This window comes from Durio zibethinus, chromosome 8 (assembly GCF_047325235.1).
Source record: "Durio zibethinus cultivar Kanyao isolate XHJ-2024 chromosome 8, ASM4732523v1, whole genome shotgun sequence".
Taxonomy (NCBI): Eukaryota; Viridiplantae; Streptophyta; class Magnoliopsida; order Malvales; family Malvaceae; genus Durio; species Durio zibethinus.
The window spans coordinates 1,310,165-1,330,179 of record NC_143169.1 but is presented as its reverse complement, the minus strand read 5'-3'; the positions used below and the strand labels follow the sequence as shown (position 1 = coordinate 1,330,179).

Genomic DNA, 20,015 nt, shown 5'->3' with positions numbered 1-20,015 from the left:
TTATTCGACTTAAGCATATTTTTCTTTCTCACAATCTTCATTACAATCCGTAATGGAACTTGTCCAAACTCCCCATATTTCTCAATTTTCTCAAGATCCAAACCAATGGACCCCTATCTCTTATTCTAAAATTCTTATGAGAACAAAGGAATTGCTACAACCAAGGCAACCTCCTATAGAAATAAAAGATTTTTATAATTCAAGTATACCTCATGAATTATATAATTTGCTTAATAGTATATTGAAAGCCTATATATCTTAAAGTAAAGCTAATTTTCGAAAAAAATATGACAAAATTAGCCTAAGGTTTAGCTAATCAAGCTAAAAAGCAAACTTGATTTCAAGAACTTGAATACAAAACAATGTGAGCATGTACTTGCTAAAAGAGCAAGATCCAGATTTTTTCACTATTGATGAAAATCAATATTCTCTTGAAGAGATAAACAATCTCTTAGAACTTTGTGAAATTTTTTAAAATCAAACTTTTTCTTGCAAAATATTAAACTTAAAAAAAAATTCTTATATTTGAAAAAGCTGTCAATCTCTTACCAAAAGAGATATTTCAAAAAATAAATAATTATATTCTTCTTGAAATAAAAAAACTATTATAAGAAAATTTTGCAAATTATCATTTTCAAAAAGATAATTCTATGATCTATCCTGAAAATAGTGAAATAAGAGAACCCTTTTCAAAAATAAAATTTAAACTTGATCCTAAATTCGATATAACAAATATCAAAATTGGACTTATAGAACAAATAGTTGTGCAAAATTTTACTTTCCATTTGATAATACAATTTTCAGCCTTCGTTAAATCAAAATTTATTGATTTCATAAAAAATTATTAATATTTTTGCTATATTCATTTTAAAGTTATAAGCCTAGAAAGATTTATCCAACCCTATCAAATTTGAGAAATTCAAAAATTAATGGGTGGACCTCTTCTTGAAAAAATTAATGAGAATTCTAAACTATTTAATTGAGCATTAAGCAAATTCTCCTCCCCAATCAATATCATAATGATGGATAAAGCAAAAACCTTGCATTGTGAGATAATAAAATCTCAATATCCTCCTTCAACCTTTTGCTTCAAGAGAGACGTAGGATTTTCATTCAAGTGGAGAAAATCTTTCACCAACTGAACCACAAGCCCTGAATCTGTTGGAAAAATTATCAAAAATAGAAGATATAGACTATCCTCAACATTTGTTATTCCAATATCAAGAAGGATGAAACATATGGAACAAAACCAAAACCAGCTCTCCACAATCATTCCGCCCTGATGATGGAGAATTAATTAATCTCATCCAATAAGGATAAGATAGCAAAGTCAACATCAACTTGCAAAGTAATAAAGCAATCAGCTTGACAAGTCAAAATCAACTTTTAAAGCAATGGCTGTGTTTCATTTACAATAAGATAACTCTAACAATCAGGGTTACAATAACTAGGGCTAAGTCAAACCAGGATAGTTTAAACTGTTTATAAATAGGATCAATATGGAGAAGAAAGGCAGAAATGGTATTTCTCAAGTTTTTATTTGGCTTACTCTTGAGCTCTTCACGCTTCCTAATCCAAGGAAGGGCTTACTAGTGATATCAATTCTGGTGGTGAAAAATCAGTTCTTATTTCAAGTAGTTCAAGTAGCGAACAATTTGCATTGGCTACACAATCTAACCATAGAGGTAGAGGTGGTACATTAAAGGGTGGTCAAGGAGCTCAAGGTGGCCAAGGGGGTCCTAATGAAGGTAGAGGTAACTGTTAATGCACACATTATGGAATGAAAAATCATACCCAGGATCAGTGTTGGGACTTACATGGTAGACTTCCTGATGTAGCTAAATTAAAATGTGGTGAGAGCTACTGAATTTCATTTACTCCACCTAGTTCCTCCTCTAACGTTGGTGACCAGAAAAGTGATGGACTTACATAGTTCATCACTTTTCTCTATCTTTTGTTTTATACATTATTCAGTTTTCCTTTAATCCTATGTTTGTCAGCAAGCTAACCAAAACATGGAATTTTTCCGTTAGCTTTCTTCCTGATTTTGCTATTATCCAGGATTAAAGGGAAATTGAGGAATGTTGGGGTTAGCTTGCTCTTCATCAAATGGAAGAACTTGGGTACATATGAAGTGTATGCTCCAACTTGAGGGGGAGTGTTAAGTATTTAGATTAGAGGGTATATTAGTCATTTGAAGTACTCAATGTTCTAATATAAACACATACAAGACTACCACATTGGTAGACTCCCTACTTTTTTCCCTAATAACAAAAAGAAAAAGGTATAAGCTAAAAACTTAGTGTAAGACTCTCTTAAGTCTAGGATGGGAGGGTAAGATTTATGTGCTATTGGATTGGACTACATAAAGGGAACATCTTATTAATTAGGACTTGAGACTCCACTTAAAGCTCTCGGATTCTAATCCTCCCCTTGTATAGCCCAAGACCACATGTATAAACAAAATATGTACCTTAATAACAATTTCATATTAGTGTATGGTCCATCTTACATTATTCTACTCTCAAACTAAGTAAATAGAGAAGTTTCCTCTGCTCTACTCTCCTTAGTTCCACCCATTTACTCTACCATCAAGACATGCTATAGAGGAATATCATCACTACATTATGGATTATGCACCTATGTGCATGTTTCCTCAACAATTGATATGAGAAAGTTTTACCAAACCAATCTATGTTTAATAAACGCATCAAGAATAAATATAATCACTATCCAAAATCCACCAAGAGTTGTTGTACAATCAACAGACACAGATTCTTGCATCTCTACATATTTAAAGGCTAATACCCCCCCCCCCCCCCCCCCCAAGGCCAATCTAATGAATTGGGCATAAACACATAGCATAACTTATTTCCAGTTTTAGGCCTTCGTATTATTATATTTTAAAGGTTTAAATTTGCAAATGTAATTAAGACAACTTCTATTTGATGTTCAAATAAGAGGAACAGCTTAATGAAATAAGATAAATATAGTTGTCTATGGTGGTCTACATAAGCAAAAGCAAAACCCCTATAAATATAATTGAATTGTTACTTCAATCAAAGGCACCAAAGCGACAATATTTCAGTGCAGAAGGTTGAAGGAGATGGGAAGCTTTGACAAGTGACAATGTAAAAGGAAATGATTGAGTAGAAGTTAACAGGTGATGGAGCCTTATACAGAAGTGAATGGGAATTAAAAGGAAAAATAGAACTAAAAGCAAGATAGATTTGAGGTTGCCACAATAAGACTTTACGAAGTAAACTCTTATGATAATACAGGTAGACAGATGTGCACCTATATATAGATCACAGATTAAAAGTTGGATCTCTCACCTAACAATTTAAGGTTATAATTTGAAATTTTCTTTGAACAATAGTACAAACACATATTTCATTTAGGCCTACAAATTAATCAAAAAATTAATCTTTACAACAATAACCTGAAGACAGGTCGACCATAAGCTTTAACAGTTAGCTTTTAAGATTGGCACTACTCATACAAAAAACATGCTTCATAATTTAGGAATGGCAATCAACTTGGTACCTGCTCATTGATGTTAGGGGGCTTTCTTTTTTATCTTGCCATAATGTAATCAATCATTTTCCTACTAAGATAATGAGTTATTAGCACAAGTAGTAAGATAAAAATACAACCTGAATCGTAAATAAGAGCAGATCTGCTCAAGTTGGCGTGCCAGTATATTATTACATTGAAGCTAGGTTCAACTCTCCACCTTCGTTAATTCGCTTTTATTTGTTTAATACTTTAAATTGTTACTTATGCAGTAACTTCTCGTGTTAGGATGACTTGTCATAATAATATAGCAATTCTTAAAGCATCAAATCATAAACTGGTTAAACAACGTACAAGATGTCAAAGATAAAACTATATTTTTGTACTCTCCCAATAAATTAAGTTTTCGAGCCAAGTGGTCCATGTCTTATTGAAGCATCATTTGATGTATTGATCCAGATTGAACAATACCCACATTCTGATTATTAAATTTCAACACGAAGCAGGCCACTAACTGATCCATGCTTTCAAATCTTGAAAATGAGCATAAAAGGCATCTTGAAAATGAACTTATTTTTGAAATCTTACAAACATTAGGTTGATTAGCTCTTCCTTGTACTAGTAGCACATCTTTACACTAATGGTCTAGAATTCAATTAGGACAATATATGCAATGGGCCCTATATTTAGTCCACACTTTCAAGCACAACAGTGGCAATGGCTAGTAAATAATTGGATATCTGATACTATCCAATCTGTTTGTTGGACTTGGATACTTATAAATGGATAATCAATGGATTTGAATATTCTTGACAGATTTGGATAGGATTTGGATAACACCCCTTGGATATCCAATATCCAATATCCAACATCCAAATCTGTTTAAGTTTTAAAGGACAGTATGAGATATTCGAATCCATATCCTAATCCGTTACCCATTAACATATGAAAATATGTAAACTTTTATGTTTTTCGAAGGTTTAGAACCTTAGCAAAGGACTTTTAGCTGTTATTAATTAATTAGGTATGGCAATGGATGGTAAATAAATAGATATCAGGTACTATCCGATTCGATTATATCAGATTCAAATACTTATAAACATATAATTAATAGATTCGAAAAGTAGATTTACTATCCGTGACAGATTCAGATAGGTTTTGAATAATACCCCTTGGTTATCCAATATCTGAATCTGTTTAAGTTTTTTAAACAATATCCGATATCCATTTAAGTTTTTTAAACAATATTAGATATCCAAATATGGATAGGTTTTTTAACGGATAGTATTTGATATCCGAATCCATTATCCATTTACATATGCAAAATATGTAAAATTTTATATTTGTGAAAAAGTTCGAACCTTAGCAAACAATCTTTATTTATTATTAGTTAAGAGTGAACTTGAATTTTAAATTTGATTTTTACTGATTTTATATTTTGGCAAAAAAAATTAAGTAAATGGATATTTTAACGAATTCTGATATCATGAAATTTAAATGGATTTAGATACAAATACCTCATAAATAACAAATATCCGCTCCGTTGCCATTCCTATGACCATGCAAAATGGACTCTTTCAAATTTTATAACAATTCTTAGATCCCACTTAATATCTTGATATCAAATATACAGATTCTTATTTTAACAATTGGCAATATAAAAATATATTTGAAAATAAACCTAGCAATTCGTATATTCGAGTTATGTTTTACACAAAAATTGTGTCATAATTAGCGCCGATGCAAAAAATACAATATATTTTTTGGTTTTTGTTATACATGGTTTTTACTAAAATTTTAAACTCTATCACCTTTGTGTCTTTTATTGTATCGTTTTCTTGTCATATTATCATGTCATGTTTTATATTGCCAGGTTTATTTGAAAATAACCAAAAAATGTAAAATGTTTCACCAGTAAATGAACTAGAGGGAAAGGAGAGAAGAGAAATATAACCTTGGCTAAGTAACCTCGGAAGTCATTTGGGTGGCTAGAAATTAGCTGGTCATAAACAGCTACCGCATCACGAACATGGCCCCAGTCTGAATAGGCTTTGCCCAGAAGTAAATCAACCTGAGAGAGATATCATAAACAAAGCCCAGAGAATCAGATGATATTTCTCACCATCAATAAGAAACTTACCTATCAACAACACTGATCCACCCAAAATTGACTAAAAATGAATAACACAAAATGACCTGACTCAACATGCCAACAACCAATGGAACCAAATCTGGATTAACTCAAAAAGTCAACAATGCACAGAAAGAACCTATACTTGTACCAAAACAACCCACCCCGTTTCAACTTTTGAACTTACCCTGGAAATCTGCAATTACACCACCATATTATCTGATGTGAATAGAACATAGATATGAACTACTATAACATGTAGTTAGCATTTTTTAAAAGGAAAGACAGGAATCTTAGCTTAGGATATTGGAAATTGACCTAAACTTAGTAATTTGTGACTAGATGCTTTCATTCTCAAAGTGTTCAAGTTCTTTTGCCGTGTGTCTGAACATGTGGAATACATTATACACTGACATAATAGAATTTCGAGCAGTGGACCAAAATGCCACGCATCTTGTTGTGAACACAAGTGTAAGTGGTTTGCCATTTTTTTTGAAGCATCATGTATAAGATGGAAACTCTTTAGCGAGCAAGATTATTTTGTTGAAAGCAGTATTCCACTTAAAACATGGCAGAATTTCCAGCAGTGGAATGACCGTTAATTCTATTTCCAAACCATATCTTTAACTGGGAACTCAAACCTAACAGTGGCATGAGTTCAAAAGATATTACTTTAATCTAAAAAGCCTAAGTAATGCAACATGATTTAGCCAGATGGCCAAAGTTAACCATTTTTTTTTTTGGCTGAGGTACAATTAACCAGTAACTAATGACTTCAAAAGTAAATTTATTTATCTTCATTTTGGTGTAGAAACTTCAAGACAAAGTACTTGTTATGCTTTGCTTGATAAGCAATCCATTATGAAGAGGCCAACTGACCTGAATAGGATCCACCTTCTGTGATTCTGTTTCCATTTTATTGCTGTCAGCCTTGAGATTAGGACGAGTTGATCTTTCCATATTCAGGTGTTCACGAGAGGACAGAAGGAATTGAACAGCCTGCATTTACAAATTAGGTAGGAGACAGTTCTTTAATATTATATATTAAGTATAACGATTATACTCATAGTGGATGAAAGTAAGAAATGATATGAGGGTTAAAAAAGTAAATGAAAATTTGTTTTTGATAGAAATGAGTGGGGCAAGAAGAGTTAAAACTACGACCTAAGATGATTCCTTTTTTTGGCCTTTCATACAGACTACCCCAGAGTTACGAGATATAAGGCTTAGTTTGTTGTTATTGTCTTATAAAGATTATATTCATAGTATAAAAATCACATTCCAAAAAACTAGTTTCTTGACTTTTTAATTCCATCTAAACCATACACAAACTCAGTCCTTTATGTTGAGAAACCATACATAATAGAAATTAAATAGTAAACAAATTTCTCTACAGTACTAAAAGATTTATTAGGGTGCATTGCAAAAGCAACATTGTCGAAAATGCTTCCACATAAAAACCAGAACTTAAAAACACTTAGTTGCAAAGTGCATGAGATGCATCACAGGAGGAAGAACAGAGAAGGTTTGTAACACTCTAAACATTATTCTACCTAGAGAACCTATATGGTAAAAAAAATTTCTCCACAGCACCAAAAGGCTGATTAGGGTGCATTGCAAAAGAGACATTGTCAAAGATGGCTCCAACCGAAAATCCTGAACTCAAAAACATTTGTTTGCAAAGACCATAAGATGAATATCAAGAGGAAAAACAGAGTAGGGAGAGAAGAAAGAGGAAAGAAAGAATACAGAAAAATAAAATTAAAAAAAAAAAGGAGAAGAGAAAAGAGTCAGAGACTAGGCAAAAAAAAAAAAAGAAAAGAAAGAACTCTGATTTCAGAATTAAAACATCCAAAATTTATTCCAAAAGAGAATAATAGCAATACATACATACATATATATATTTATATATATATATATATATGCATGTGTGAGTTGTTCGGAAGCCTAATCTAGCCTAAATGCTGATAACCTTAAATAATTTAAACGAAGGCAGCATGTGATCTAAGAAAAATATTTAAATTTTATTAATGATTGCCATCAAAGGAATGGGCAGATGGTAATCTAGGAAATTGGAATACATACAAGAGAAGCACCAGAATAGTAAATAAAGTTCTAAATGTTTTAAAACCCACAAAAAGTAAAACAGGATGGAGTGAATGAAAGACATTGATAGCCAGTAGAATAACACCTTCGCTACTTATAGACACAGCTGAAGCTCGTGTCAATACATTCGAGTCCTTCAAATATCTTGATATCCCCTATTTCCATGGTCCATAAATCAAGCAATAAAAAGCCGTCGGTATATCACTGGCAATTTAGCAATTAGCAAACAAAAACCCACCCATCTGAAACTAGTCTATTATGCATCATTAATTCTACATGTCACTGGCCCAAAAAAAGTTCAAACAGGTTAATTTTCGTGAACAAAAGAAACAAATATGGGGTTTCATTATTCAACAAGATCAAACTACATGCCACGCAATTTAAGGAGATCTGTTAAGAGTATTTTTTGCCAATAAGAAACAAATATAGGTAAGCAACCTAACAGACCAACATTTTGAATCAGTTTACAATAGAGAAAACATTTTATATCCTGGATTACAAACTACTTAGGATGCTAAAGTGAGGAAGATAACCAAAGACATCAACTAGTAGTCTATTACATAAACAAGGCTGTGGACAAAAGCACCAAGTACACACTTATTTCAGAATACTAGCCAGTTACCTACCTCATCCGGCCTTTTAGCAGCAAGCAATGCATTTGTAAGGCCCCGTAAAACCTCAAAATCAACATCTTTGGACACCTACCAGCCAAAAATAGAGTATTCAAAGAGAGCACCAACAAATTTTAATTAACTAAGAAGGTAGGGAATCATCAATTATAAAAGCATATATTGTTGTGAATGAAATACAAAACTTCATATTCAGATGAACTTTGCATTAGACAACTGAGGTGGAGGAGATAGAAAGAGACAGAAGAATAAGAAATCAGACACAAGTTGAGTTATGCAGGACAAGGATTCATGAAAGTACTCAAACTAGCTCTAGAATAAAGCATAATTAGAGTTTAATACAGAAACATGCAAACCATGAATAGGTACTACAAAGGCCTGAAAATCAGTTTTTATCCATAAAATTCTTTGAAATATAAATTTGAAACAGTAAAGGCAGCATTAGAATCAAACCCTATGCAAAACTCTTCTCTGTCCTCTAATCCAACTTCTAACAACCTAGATTTTCCTATTGCTCTTTGAGAAGATCAATAGTTTTGCACATGACATCCTATTTCTAATTTTATATCATGATCATTTGTACCATTCTGAAATCTTTTCTATTCCCAAGTCTTTTACTGAAACCTTAGCTTTTCCTGGTTACTGAGCTGCTATGGAAGACAAAAGGCACTCTTTGAAGCAGAATGATACTTGGTAACTTGTATACTCCCTCAAGCCAAGTCAATAGTTGGTTGAAAATGGGTGTATAAAGTGGAAGTTAACCCATAAGGTAAAGTTGTGAGGCTCAATGCTTGTCTAGTTGCTACAGGCTACACTCAAGGAATAGTGCTTGAATTTAGATTTTCCTACAGGAAGTAGTGCTTCACTTTAGATTTAAAGGGAGTGGAAAACATCATTCTGTTTCTTCTATCAGCATATCACTGAGGCAAATGAGCAAAATACTGTTAATTGTGTAGGTGACATTATTATCACAAGCGATGATTGTGCAGTGATACATAAATAAAAGTTGTTCTTGCAAGAATCCAAATCCAACCTACAAGACCTTGGCTAGCTAAATTATTTCTTGCATATCAAGTTGCCTAGATCCCTTTTCAGCATATTCTTGTCTCAATCAAAACATGTTTTTAACCCACTCTTTGAGACAAGGCTATTAGTATCCATGCCTATAGATACTCGTATGAATCCAAAAACCAAGCTTGTAAAAAGTACATGGTGATTTCAAGATAGTACAAGAGATTGGCAGGGAAGTTGAATCATTTGACAGTTACAATGCCAAAATCTCCTTTGCGGAAAGTGTAGCTGTCTAGTTTCTTGATGCTCCAAAGACTAGTCATTAGGATGCTCCAAGTCTCCCTCTCTCCTTATAACAGATAGAATTTTTCCAAGTTGTACATGAAATAACCCCCTCCTCCCCCAAGAAAAACAAACGCCCTAAATAAAAAAATAAAACCCTTCCACCATCCCAAGCCAACACCTCAATAGAAAATTACATGTGTGTGTCTATTGGATCCTAAAAGTCATCATGCACTGCACTGGACCACAAACAAATTAGAGAAGGAAAAAAAAAGAAAAAGTACTCAAGAGGTACCTAGTTAGAAGCATACTTTTTTTTTATAAGAGTTAGAAGAATACTTTTAATATTATAGTTAATACACATAACCAGGTGAACAAAAGCAGCCTCATATATATCCAAAACAACCAGTAATAGGAAAAAGCCCAACATATCTAGAGAGCACTCACCGCTGTAGAAAGTTTGTATGCAGCAGCACTACCATCGTAATCCTTAAGTTCATATTTAACTTCTCCAAGCAAACGAAAAACATCAGGGTCGCCTGGTTTCTCCTATAGAACATAAATATTAGTTAATTAGTTAAAATAAAGCATTTACGTATTTTCTATAATTACATCACTGTAGCAATGTATGGCTTATAAATTGCATAGTACATCCAATATTAGCAAACCTTTGCCAAGTCCTGAAGGAGAGAGGCTGCCCGAGCGTAGTCCCCTAATTCTGTCAATGTAACTGCTGCTCCCTGCAAGTCTTAAATTTCAAATTGTTGTCATGGGATCATAGATGCTGAAGCAGAGAAGCATTTTTCTACTTATTAAAGTACATATGTACTTATATATACCTTGATGCCTTATATGCATAAATGGCAGACAGGATCAGCAGCAAATGACAGAACATCATTGATAAGGTTACACATTTATAATATCTAGTTTGGCAGAATGTTACTCTTTTCCAGGCATATATGCTCTTGGGCTACATGATAGAAGATGGCCCTCTCTTATTCCATAAACCCCCACCCCGCCCATCTCAAAATTTGAATATTGAACCTGAGATCTTGGAGTCACAAGTCTTAATTGCTAAGGTGTCCCCTTGGAGACTCGTTTTGCCATAATAAACCAGTTGAAAAACACTGGCAAAGCTATAAACTCATTCAATAGGCATTCAGGAAGTAAATTTCGAATTGAGTCAAATCACAGATTATCTGGAAAAAAAAAAAAAAGGAGGAAATCACTGCATAATGCCAAATGAAACAAATAGATTGAATAAATAATACAACTACACATGAATTCTCAAATTACTAGAAGTGCAAAATGTTTATAATTGTAGGAAAGATATTGAAGAAAATGGGAAAATCTATCATAAAGTGAGGCTGAAACCTTTTCATACTATTACCTAATGGGAGGATTATAATAGTTCCCTTACTGTTAAGTTAGTCTCTTAAGGTTAATTTTGGATGAATTGTGCTAAATCAACTCAAGAAATATATAGAACACCAATACATTACAGATTCAAATGTCAACTATAATCTTTTAAAAGCAATCATCTAATTCAACAAATTAGGAGAAGCTTCTATGCTTCTGTTAGGAAAGATCAAGCTTTAACTACCCTAAAACAATACCATCATTATTCACCTCTTAGCAAGGCATTGGAAGATCAACTGTCATGCATATTTTGAATTTTACTCTTATTTTTTAGCCATTCTACCAATTGCCACTCACACAAAATTCTAATCCTATTATCTATTGTTTGTTCATAATCCGAGACATAAGCAATTTGAAATGTATGTAGAGATTCAGTGTATGTGGAGATTCAGGGCTCAAGAAAGACTCTAAAGGAGGAAGACTGTTCCCTCCCTCCTCCCCCCCCCCCCCCCCCCATCCCCACTTGAGTCCGAAGGGACCAAAAAAACAACGAAACTCCTAGCAAAGTACAAATCATCTCATAAATGAAAGAGCGAAAGATAGGTATGGCATTATGTTATCTAAGACTTTATTTATATTTTACAGGATTGATTATAATCTTTGCATGCATTAAGTTGATATTAGATTATTTAGGTTATTTTATATTAATTAGTATTTTATTTCTTTTCCAAGTATTAGGTATTTATGGTTATATTTGGTATTTTGCATTTTATTAGGGTTTTGGGTGTAGTTATAAATAGTTTGGTTGTTTTAGTTTTGATTAGGTTTTCAGATGATGGATATTTGAGATATTGTGTACTGTAATTTTCTCCCCCTATCGATTCTTTTCTGGTTTTCTCCCCTAGTTCTTCTGTTTCTTCCTTAATTTCCTCTGTTACTCCCAAATCTCTTTGCCCTACCTGTTCTACATCAACTTGTTTTACAGTTTTAAAATATGGTACTTAGAATTTCAACTTCTCAAAGTTAATTAAGATAAGGAAAACAAAAGTATAATTATGTTCCAATAAGCATAAAAATAGCACAGAGAAGCGAATCATCTTGACAAGAAAGTTAATATTAAAGCAATAACAGCATATAATATTAAACAAAAAATTTAATCAAGAAAATATTCCCAGACTCACTTCAAGGGCAATTGGATCTTTTGGAGAGGTACTTAGCGTTGCCTCAAACTGTTTCAGCCTAGCCTGCCATGTATAAATAGCAAGGTATTAAATATTTCCATGATATGAAATCCAAGAAACAACAAAAATAAACTGATTGCACCAAAATGTTTGTATACAAGAAGATTCAATGAAAAAAAATTTAAAAACCAATTATAAGAACCATTGAGACAATAATTACAATGATTTAACAGTACAAAAGAAAAATTAGCTTGCATCCATGTAATTATATGCAGTTCTGCAAATTGATATGCACAGAATAAAAATAACATTTGCCTTTCCCAAGTGATTTTGGACCCAAATAAAGGCACAAGCAACAAAGAAATTAATCAGAGAAGTTCCCTGCTTTGAATGTTGGAAAACCCCATTATTTAGATGAAGAAATAAGAACAGTGGCACAGCAGAAAGAGTATTCCACCAGGAGGGGAATAAAAAACTAAATACACCCTTATAAAGGCATTTAAATAAGCGACCTTTTCTTCCCTTGCCTTTAAGGCAGAAGCAAAAACAAGAAGCAGTATGTTAAAATACAAGAATTTTTCTGTATAGAAGGAGTGTATCTACAGCTAGGAGAAATACTGAGAATATTAGAGTTAGAAATGTATAAATAATGAGAGATATGATTTCAGGATTAGAGTTAGAAAAGTTTAAATAATGAAAGATATGATTTTGGGATTGACAGTTATTTTTTTTTTATAACATTAGAGTTCTGAACCTCAGTTGTCTTATGATTTTGGGATTGAATGCTTTTATGCATATGTAATGGCTTTTAAATTATCATCAATATACACTGAACATGATGTACCTTGGATCATACAGAATAACAAGTATTCATCCATCCTCCCCGATAAACATTGCATTATCTTGAAGATAGGTCAAGACAAACAGTTTCTTAAATCCAACTATAGCAAGAAATTCCTAAAATTAACAAGAATGTTCCATTAATGATACCTGAAGAGTAGCTTCCTGTTCTTGCGACAGTTTCTTGTCAATCACTGCAGCTTCCTCAGGTGGATTAACACTGGATAGTCATATCAACATATGATAACTCTTCCACATAGACAAATAGTAATAAAAAGGTAAAAGAAAACAAAAAATGAGAGAGAAAGAAATAAATAAAAAAGTTCCAATCATTTGAAGCTTGGATAACATGTACTATGAATACATAGACACACAAGCATGCATTGCACACATGTAAACCAACTTCCTTGGAATAAAGATCCTGAAACTTTTTTTCCTTCAGTGACAGTTGACAGAAACATTTTATGCAAAATAAGGCTAAAGAAAAATGGCTTTTGCTCCTTATTAGTAAATAGCACATATGGGTACACATCCTACAGAGTTTATTAAGGATAAACTTTCAGGCATATGTTAGCCACAAAATAACCAGTTAATATGGCAGACTGCATCTCAAACAAAAATAAATAGATTAGCAATTAACAAATTGATGCAACAAATGGTTAACGCATGAAAGAAATTTCATGTGTTGACAGGCTTTATCTTGCAGCTATAAAATACCAAGTCATGTTTGAGGCGATAAAGGTTATTAAAAGACATATTCTAATGAGAATTGTTCGGGATTTCATCCTATCGATCACTTCCCAGGACAGTAAAAATTTAAGAATCTATGACAGTCAAGTAAATAACCATAATAGTTTACACATTAATCTTTTTTAATGAAACATTTGCAAGCACTTTGTGGAAACCTTCTTGCTTCACATGCCTCCATCTAGCCAAATTCCTTTACTAATTGTTCCCCTTAGGCATTGAATTTTGTACATTATTAGATGCATACTAGTAGGTGAACATATTACTGGCTTATTAATGTCAAAACTAAACAGCCACCATGAACCAGGCCTAGCACTGGTCTGTGCACTTGGAAACCACTTTCATCAGAAACCCAGGAAATCCCAAATTTCCCAGCAGTTCAAGCCTGTACCAGTTACCATGTTCTAAATTCCTGAAAACCAGTCATTTTCAAAATGGATTACCTAGCAGTTTAGCTTAAATTGTCCAAATCCCTTAACATAAAATATTCTAAAAATAGCGGGATAGCTTGCACTAGAATGGGCAACTTGCATACTATGACGTTTGAAGCTGTCTATTTTAGACAAGGGAAAACATTAAGACATAACCTTTATTTTAAGCCTCATCCTTGCACTCCATGTGAAATTCTTAACTACTGGGTTAGTAGCAAGAATTTCAAAATTATCTTCTACCATATCATTATCTGCTTCTTCACTACTAACACTGGTTGTCTCATAGTTAAGCATATAATGATAGTTATATTTTTCAAAAATTCATTTATGTTTTTTCATAAAGGTTTTCTATAACTTGAAGATACTCGACCCATTGTTTTGGATCTTCGATTTTTCCATTTTTAATTTAAAGTTTTCAATTAAATATTTATAGGAGTTAAAATCAAGTTTTTCTTGTTTCTCCTTTGCTGAGGAAGATGAAGATTTATCATCTGCCATCATAATATTACCATAGTAAAGAGGTCCAAAATCTGTAGATGTGTCTGGAGGAACATGTCTTTGGCCCATCTTTTCTACAAGCAAATTTATTTTATCTTCGATATGTTCCATTTTTACAAATAACTTAGAGAAAAAGGAGGAAGAAAGATCAAACAAACCATTTACAACTCTAGTTATTGACATATTATTAGATTCAAACTTAGGATCTATATGCAAACTATGATTATAAACTTGATCTTTGCAAATACAGTTATTTTCTGAAGTTGATTCCATGTTTACGGTGCTTAAGCCCGGGTGTGATTCTGTATAAGTTACCAAAAGCTAGTCAACAACAAGGCATACAAAGCCTAACAAATACTAGTAAATAACCACAAATCCACGGTATGAGCTTTAAAATATGAAATAACAACAAAAACAAGAGTAGATATAAAGACTTTATTTATAAAAAGAATATTACAAAATAGATCTGTAAGTTGAAACTTAAAGTAGTGCAAACCTTTTATACAAACCTGTAGCTATGATACCATTTACAATTGCGCAGAAAGGACCACCAAATAAAAAAGAAAAGAGATAAAGGAAAATAAAAAAAAAATTTCTAAGTGAAGGATGGTCAAGAAAAGAGATAAGAAGGGATAAAAGGAGAGAGATCAAAGAACCTCCCTTAGCTTATTACACTAAAGATATTTATAACCCAAAAAGTATAAACAGTAAAAGTAATTAACAATATCCAGAATAATTTTGTGATACAGCTGCTATAGTAAAATTTTATCTGCTATAGTGATCGCTACAGGATTTTTTGTCAAGAATAGTAACTGCTACAGTACAGCTGATTTTTGGCTCCGAATAGCTTTGTCTTTTTGTGTCGGCAACTTGTATCAGCTTATTCTTTGGCTAATTCCTTCTTGGAATATAATTTATCAAAATTGTTTATCCCTTCATGGCATTATCCAAGTTTTGCAATTTTACATCATCCTCATTCAAGGTTTGGTGAGGGTGAAGAGAATTAGATCTGGATTGGTTTCACATCTTCCATCTTTCTTGATATTGGAAGAGTAGTTCTTGTGGGTGGTCCAAATCTTACATCTGAGAAACCTTTTGAAGAAGTTCCACTGCTTCTGATTGACTCTACATTGGAGCTTCATATGGCCCATAATAAGTTTGAACAAAAATTCTTCTTCCATCTGTCCAGCAGCACATTTTGGAAAATTGTCTCTGATGGTTTGCTGAAGAAGATGAGTGGCTTTTTCTATCATTTCAATTCCTAATTGGAATTGATATTAAGCTGAATTTAAAAATTTTGAAACTATCTTGTTTAGAGTTTCTGGAATCTTCAAGGTTTCTGTGATTTGATTTAACAAAGTACTAGAAAGGATTTTTCTAATTTTTCAAATTTGATAGGGTTGAAAAAATCTCTCTCTGGAAACTACCAAGTAGACCAATGATAGTAAAGTATAAAAACAAAAAGTGATGACTGCTTTTTACACATCTGTGAAAGTAGTGTTTAATAAAGGCTAAAAAATCTTTGATCAAATCAAATGATAGGTTTTGTACAAGGATCTGACCAATTATTATCAAAAGGTTCATGATTCAAACGAAATTTAATTTTTGGAATGTGATCCCCAATGGTAATAATATGGATATATAAAGAATAATAATATTCAGAAAATTTTTCGGCTAACAGTTTTTCTGTAATCTGAACAATAGAAAATTTTATTTACTTAAAAAGTTCTTTGGTTAAGAACTGAGCAGCTTTTTCAAACAAAAATATCCTCTTAAGCGTGTTTAGCTTACGGAAATTGTTATTTTCAAAATAATCACAGAGTCTCAAAAAATTGTTTATTTCTAAGACCGAATCTGTATTTTCTTCCAAAGCGAAAAAGTCTATATCTTGCTGTTTTAACAAGTTAGTAGATAGAAGGCTTTGGAGAGCTATTTTTAAAATTCTTGAATATCTGTAGCTTGTTTAGCCAGATATTCTACTAGCTTGGTCATCCCTTTTCGAAAATAAGTTTTATTTTAAGTGAGATGGGATTTTCAAACAAAATTCAACAAATTATAGCCCTGTGGTTTAAGTCAAGGATTATACAAATCTTTGATCTCTTGGTTAAAGACCTTTGTTTCTTACAACAATTTTTCTGTGTAAGAAACTATTTCAGAATAGTTCATTGGAGTCCATTGGTTTGAATCTTGGATAAACTGTGAGAATTCTGGTTGAACTCTTAAAGGAGAGAGCATATAGGGTGGTCTAAAATTTTGTGGTTGACAGAAAAATAATCCTTGGTTAGGATCATTAAAGAAACTAAATCCTGGTTTAAGACTTGTAAGAAAAGAAAGAGATCTTGGAGAAGAAGGGATTAAAAAGGATAAAGAAGACTGTTTCTTCTTAATAGTTCTCCATTCTCTTTGACAATTTTGAAGCTGTTTACCTCGATCCATTCGACCTACTAAAAAAATCAGCTAAAATATTTTTATTAGAGTTAATAAACTCGATAAGAAAACTATATTGACAAAGAAAGTTATACCACCTAATTCTTCTGAGATTGTCTGAGAGTTTTCTGTTTTTAAAGAAGTCTCAAACAACCTGGTTATCAGTTTTTATAACGAAGGTTTCAGGGGTCAGATAAATATGAAATCTATGGCTAACTGTTCTTTTTCATAAATAATATAATTTATTTCGTTTGGTTTAAACTTTCTTAAATTGTAGCCACAAATCAATTCATTTTTTTTATAAAGATTTTTTGCTTTAAATACACATCCCAAATGTTCTTCACTGGCATCTGTCTCTAATATCAATAAATCACCTTGTTTAGGTAGATAAACTTTAAGAACATAGGTTAGCTCTAATTTGATTTGTTTAATAATTTTAGAGTCAGCTTAAGTCCAGATAAAATCAATATTTTTTTCGTAATTTTTTCAAAAGAAGACTTTCTTTTTTAGAAAGGTTTTTGAAAAACTATCTACCATAATTAACTATACTTAAAAACTGTTGTAGCTGCTTGATGTTATCCAGTTCTTTTGAAAACTCCTTGATCTTTGTAATAACATGTTCCTATAATGTCAAACCATTAGCAAATAAATTAAAACCAAGAAATTTTATTTTGGTTTTTTTTTAGTTCAACCTTTTTGGGACTCAAAATGATAACATGCAAAATAAATTCTTAAGCAATGATATCCAGGTGTTTCCTGTGCTCATCAAGTGTATTCGAAAAAACAAGTATATCATCAATATATACACAACAAAATTGTTTATGTTTGCTGAATATAATGTCTATCCAAGACTAAAATATCTAAAGCGCATTGCATAAACCAAAAGGCATAACAGCCCATTGGTAATGGCTTGTTAATGCATTAAAAACAATTAATAATTTAGATGAAACCACATCCGATTATACTTCTAGTTCTGAAAATCAACCAGATCCAAAACCACAAATCCCTATTTCTCAACCAAAGGATAGAGGAAAAAGAAAAATATCAAAAATATCTAACCCAGATATTGATGATGTTTTACGCTTTCCAGATCTGGAAAACCCAGATCTTGTGGAACAACATTTACCTCATTTAAAAGCAAAATATTCTCACCTAAAAAAGGATGAGATAAAACACACTTCCGAATTTGGTCAAACCAATTAGATAAAACCAAAAGTCCCAATAATCGATTCGTTAAACAAACAAACGGTTGCTCAAGGTGACACTTATTTAGATTTAACCAGAGTCCCTCTCAAAGAGTATGAAAAAGCCATAGATGATTGGACACAATTTATGTCTATTGTTGTTACAGGATACAAAGACACCTGAAATAAAGAAAGGTTTCTTAATTATTTCTATGGCACATGGCAAGGTGATATCCTTCAATTTCTCAAAAAATGAAAAAATACAACTATGGGAAATACTCATAAAGATACCCTACTTGCAGCAGGGAATATACCTCAACTCTTAAAAGATCTAACTCAGATCTTGAAAAATGAGTTTTGTGGGAGTACAGAAACTCTGGATCTTAATCAAGAAGCTCAGTATTTTCTTTCAACATTAAAATTATGCGATATTCGAAATCTTGATGATTTCTCTAAAAGATATATTTCTGAATACCAAAAATTGGATGATGAACATTCAAAATTTTGGTTACAATAATTTTTTCTCAAACTTCCCTCACCATAGGATGAATTATGATCTCAAAACTATACTACTTATTTAGAAGTTAAAATTAAAGCTTCAAACGCTGTAAATCCCAGTTTAGAGCTATATGATACTTTTGGCTGTCGTATAAAATATGTACAGAACCAGATCACAGAGTACTACCTCAAGCAAAAAGCTGCCAAACAGGTAAAATCTAAACTTAATTACAAATAGTGTACTAAGATTTTAGAAAATGATTTAGAATTTGGTTGTAATAAACAACCAATTTAAAGAAAAACTCAGTTTAAGAAAAAACGCAAATAATTTTGGAAAAAATGGAAACCAGAAAAAACTAGTAAATCCAAAGAGCCTAAAAAAGGCAAATTTATTGTTCAAAAGAAGAAAAAATCTTCTAAACAAACTTGTAAATGTTTTATTTGTGATCAAGAAGGTCACTATACTAATAACTGCCCTAATAAAGGGAAAAGTGCTCGCAAAATGATTAAAAAACTTAAAGAATGTTATCTTCAAATTTTATTTGCAGAATAGTTATCTGATGAAGAAATCTTTTATGATGTTTTTTCTGAAACTAACTATAGTTCTTCTGATAGTGAATCTAAATATATTTTTATGATGTACACAGAATCTAACCAAGATAATGTTTCAGTTACTCATTCTACAAGTACAACAACAACAGCAGAAGAAAGTATGGTTAAACTCAAAAATGTGATGAGAAAAACTCATCATATTTTTAAAGAAAAAATTAAAGAATTACAACTCATCAAACCAGATAAAATCAACAATACAAGTTGGTTTAAAAAATTCCAACATTGGTTTAAACACCATATAGAAAAACTATCTAATGATACAGTTGCCAAGGATTCTAAACAAGGATCAGTGGAAATACCTCTTTTTACAAAACATATTGGTATGATAATGATTACCATTAAACCTCTTTTTCTCTCGGGCAAAGACATGCCTATTATTGCAGTTTTAATGGATAATCCTTTCAAAAACCCTGTTAATGCTATTATTGGAGGAATCCAATCCAATTTAGCTACAAGAGTAGTTTTATTTAAAGTAAAATCAAATTACTTTATCTATATTTTTTATGAAAACATTGAAAAATGTTTATGTCTTCGTATCAAAATAACCAATTCTAATATTGAAG

At 32.0% G+C, this 20,015-nt stretch overlaps 1 protein-coding gene across 1 annotated transcript in view; it reads right to left on the bottom strand.

Annotated features, from left to right (window-relative positions):
* Window positions 1-20,015, bottom strand: part of LOC111278887 (Tetratricopeptide repeat (TPR)-like superfamily protein) — a gene marked incomplete at its 5' end in the record, with an annotated part of 38,349 nt that overhangs the window by 9,540 nt on the left and 8,794 nt on the right. Inside the window, 7 exons of the mRNA XM_089765157.1 lie at window positions 5,471-5,587; window positions 6,527-6,646; window positions 8,380-8,454; window positions 10,123-10,224; window positions 10,344-10,415; window positions 12,216-12,278; window positions 13,206-13,275. Coding sequence (XP_089621283.1) covers window positions 5,471-5,587; window positions 6,527-6,646; window positions 8,380-8,454; window positions 10,123-10,224; window positions 10,344-10,415; window positions 12,216-12,278; window positions 13,206-13,275 — 619 coding nt within the window. The remainder of the gene's footprint in view (window positions 1-5,470; window positions 5,588-6,526; window positions 6,647-8,379; window positions 8,455-10,122; window positions 10,225-10,343; window positions 10,416-12,215; window positions 12,279-13,205; window positions 13,276-20,015) is intronic.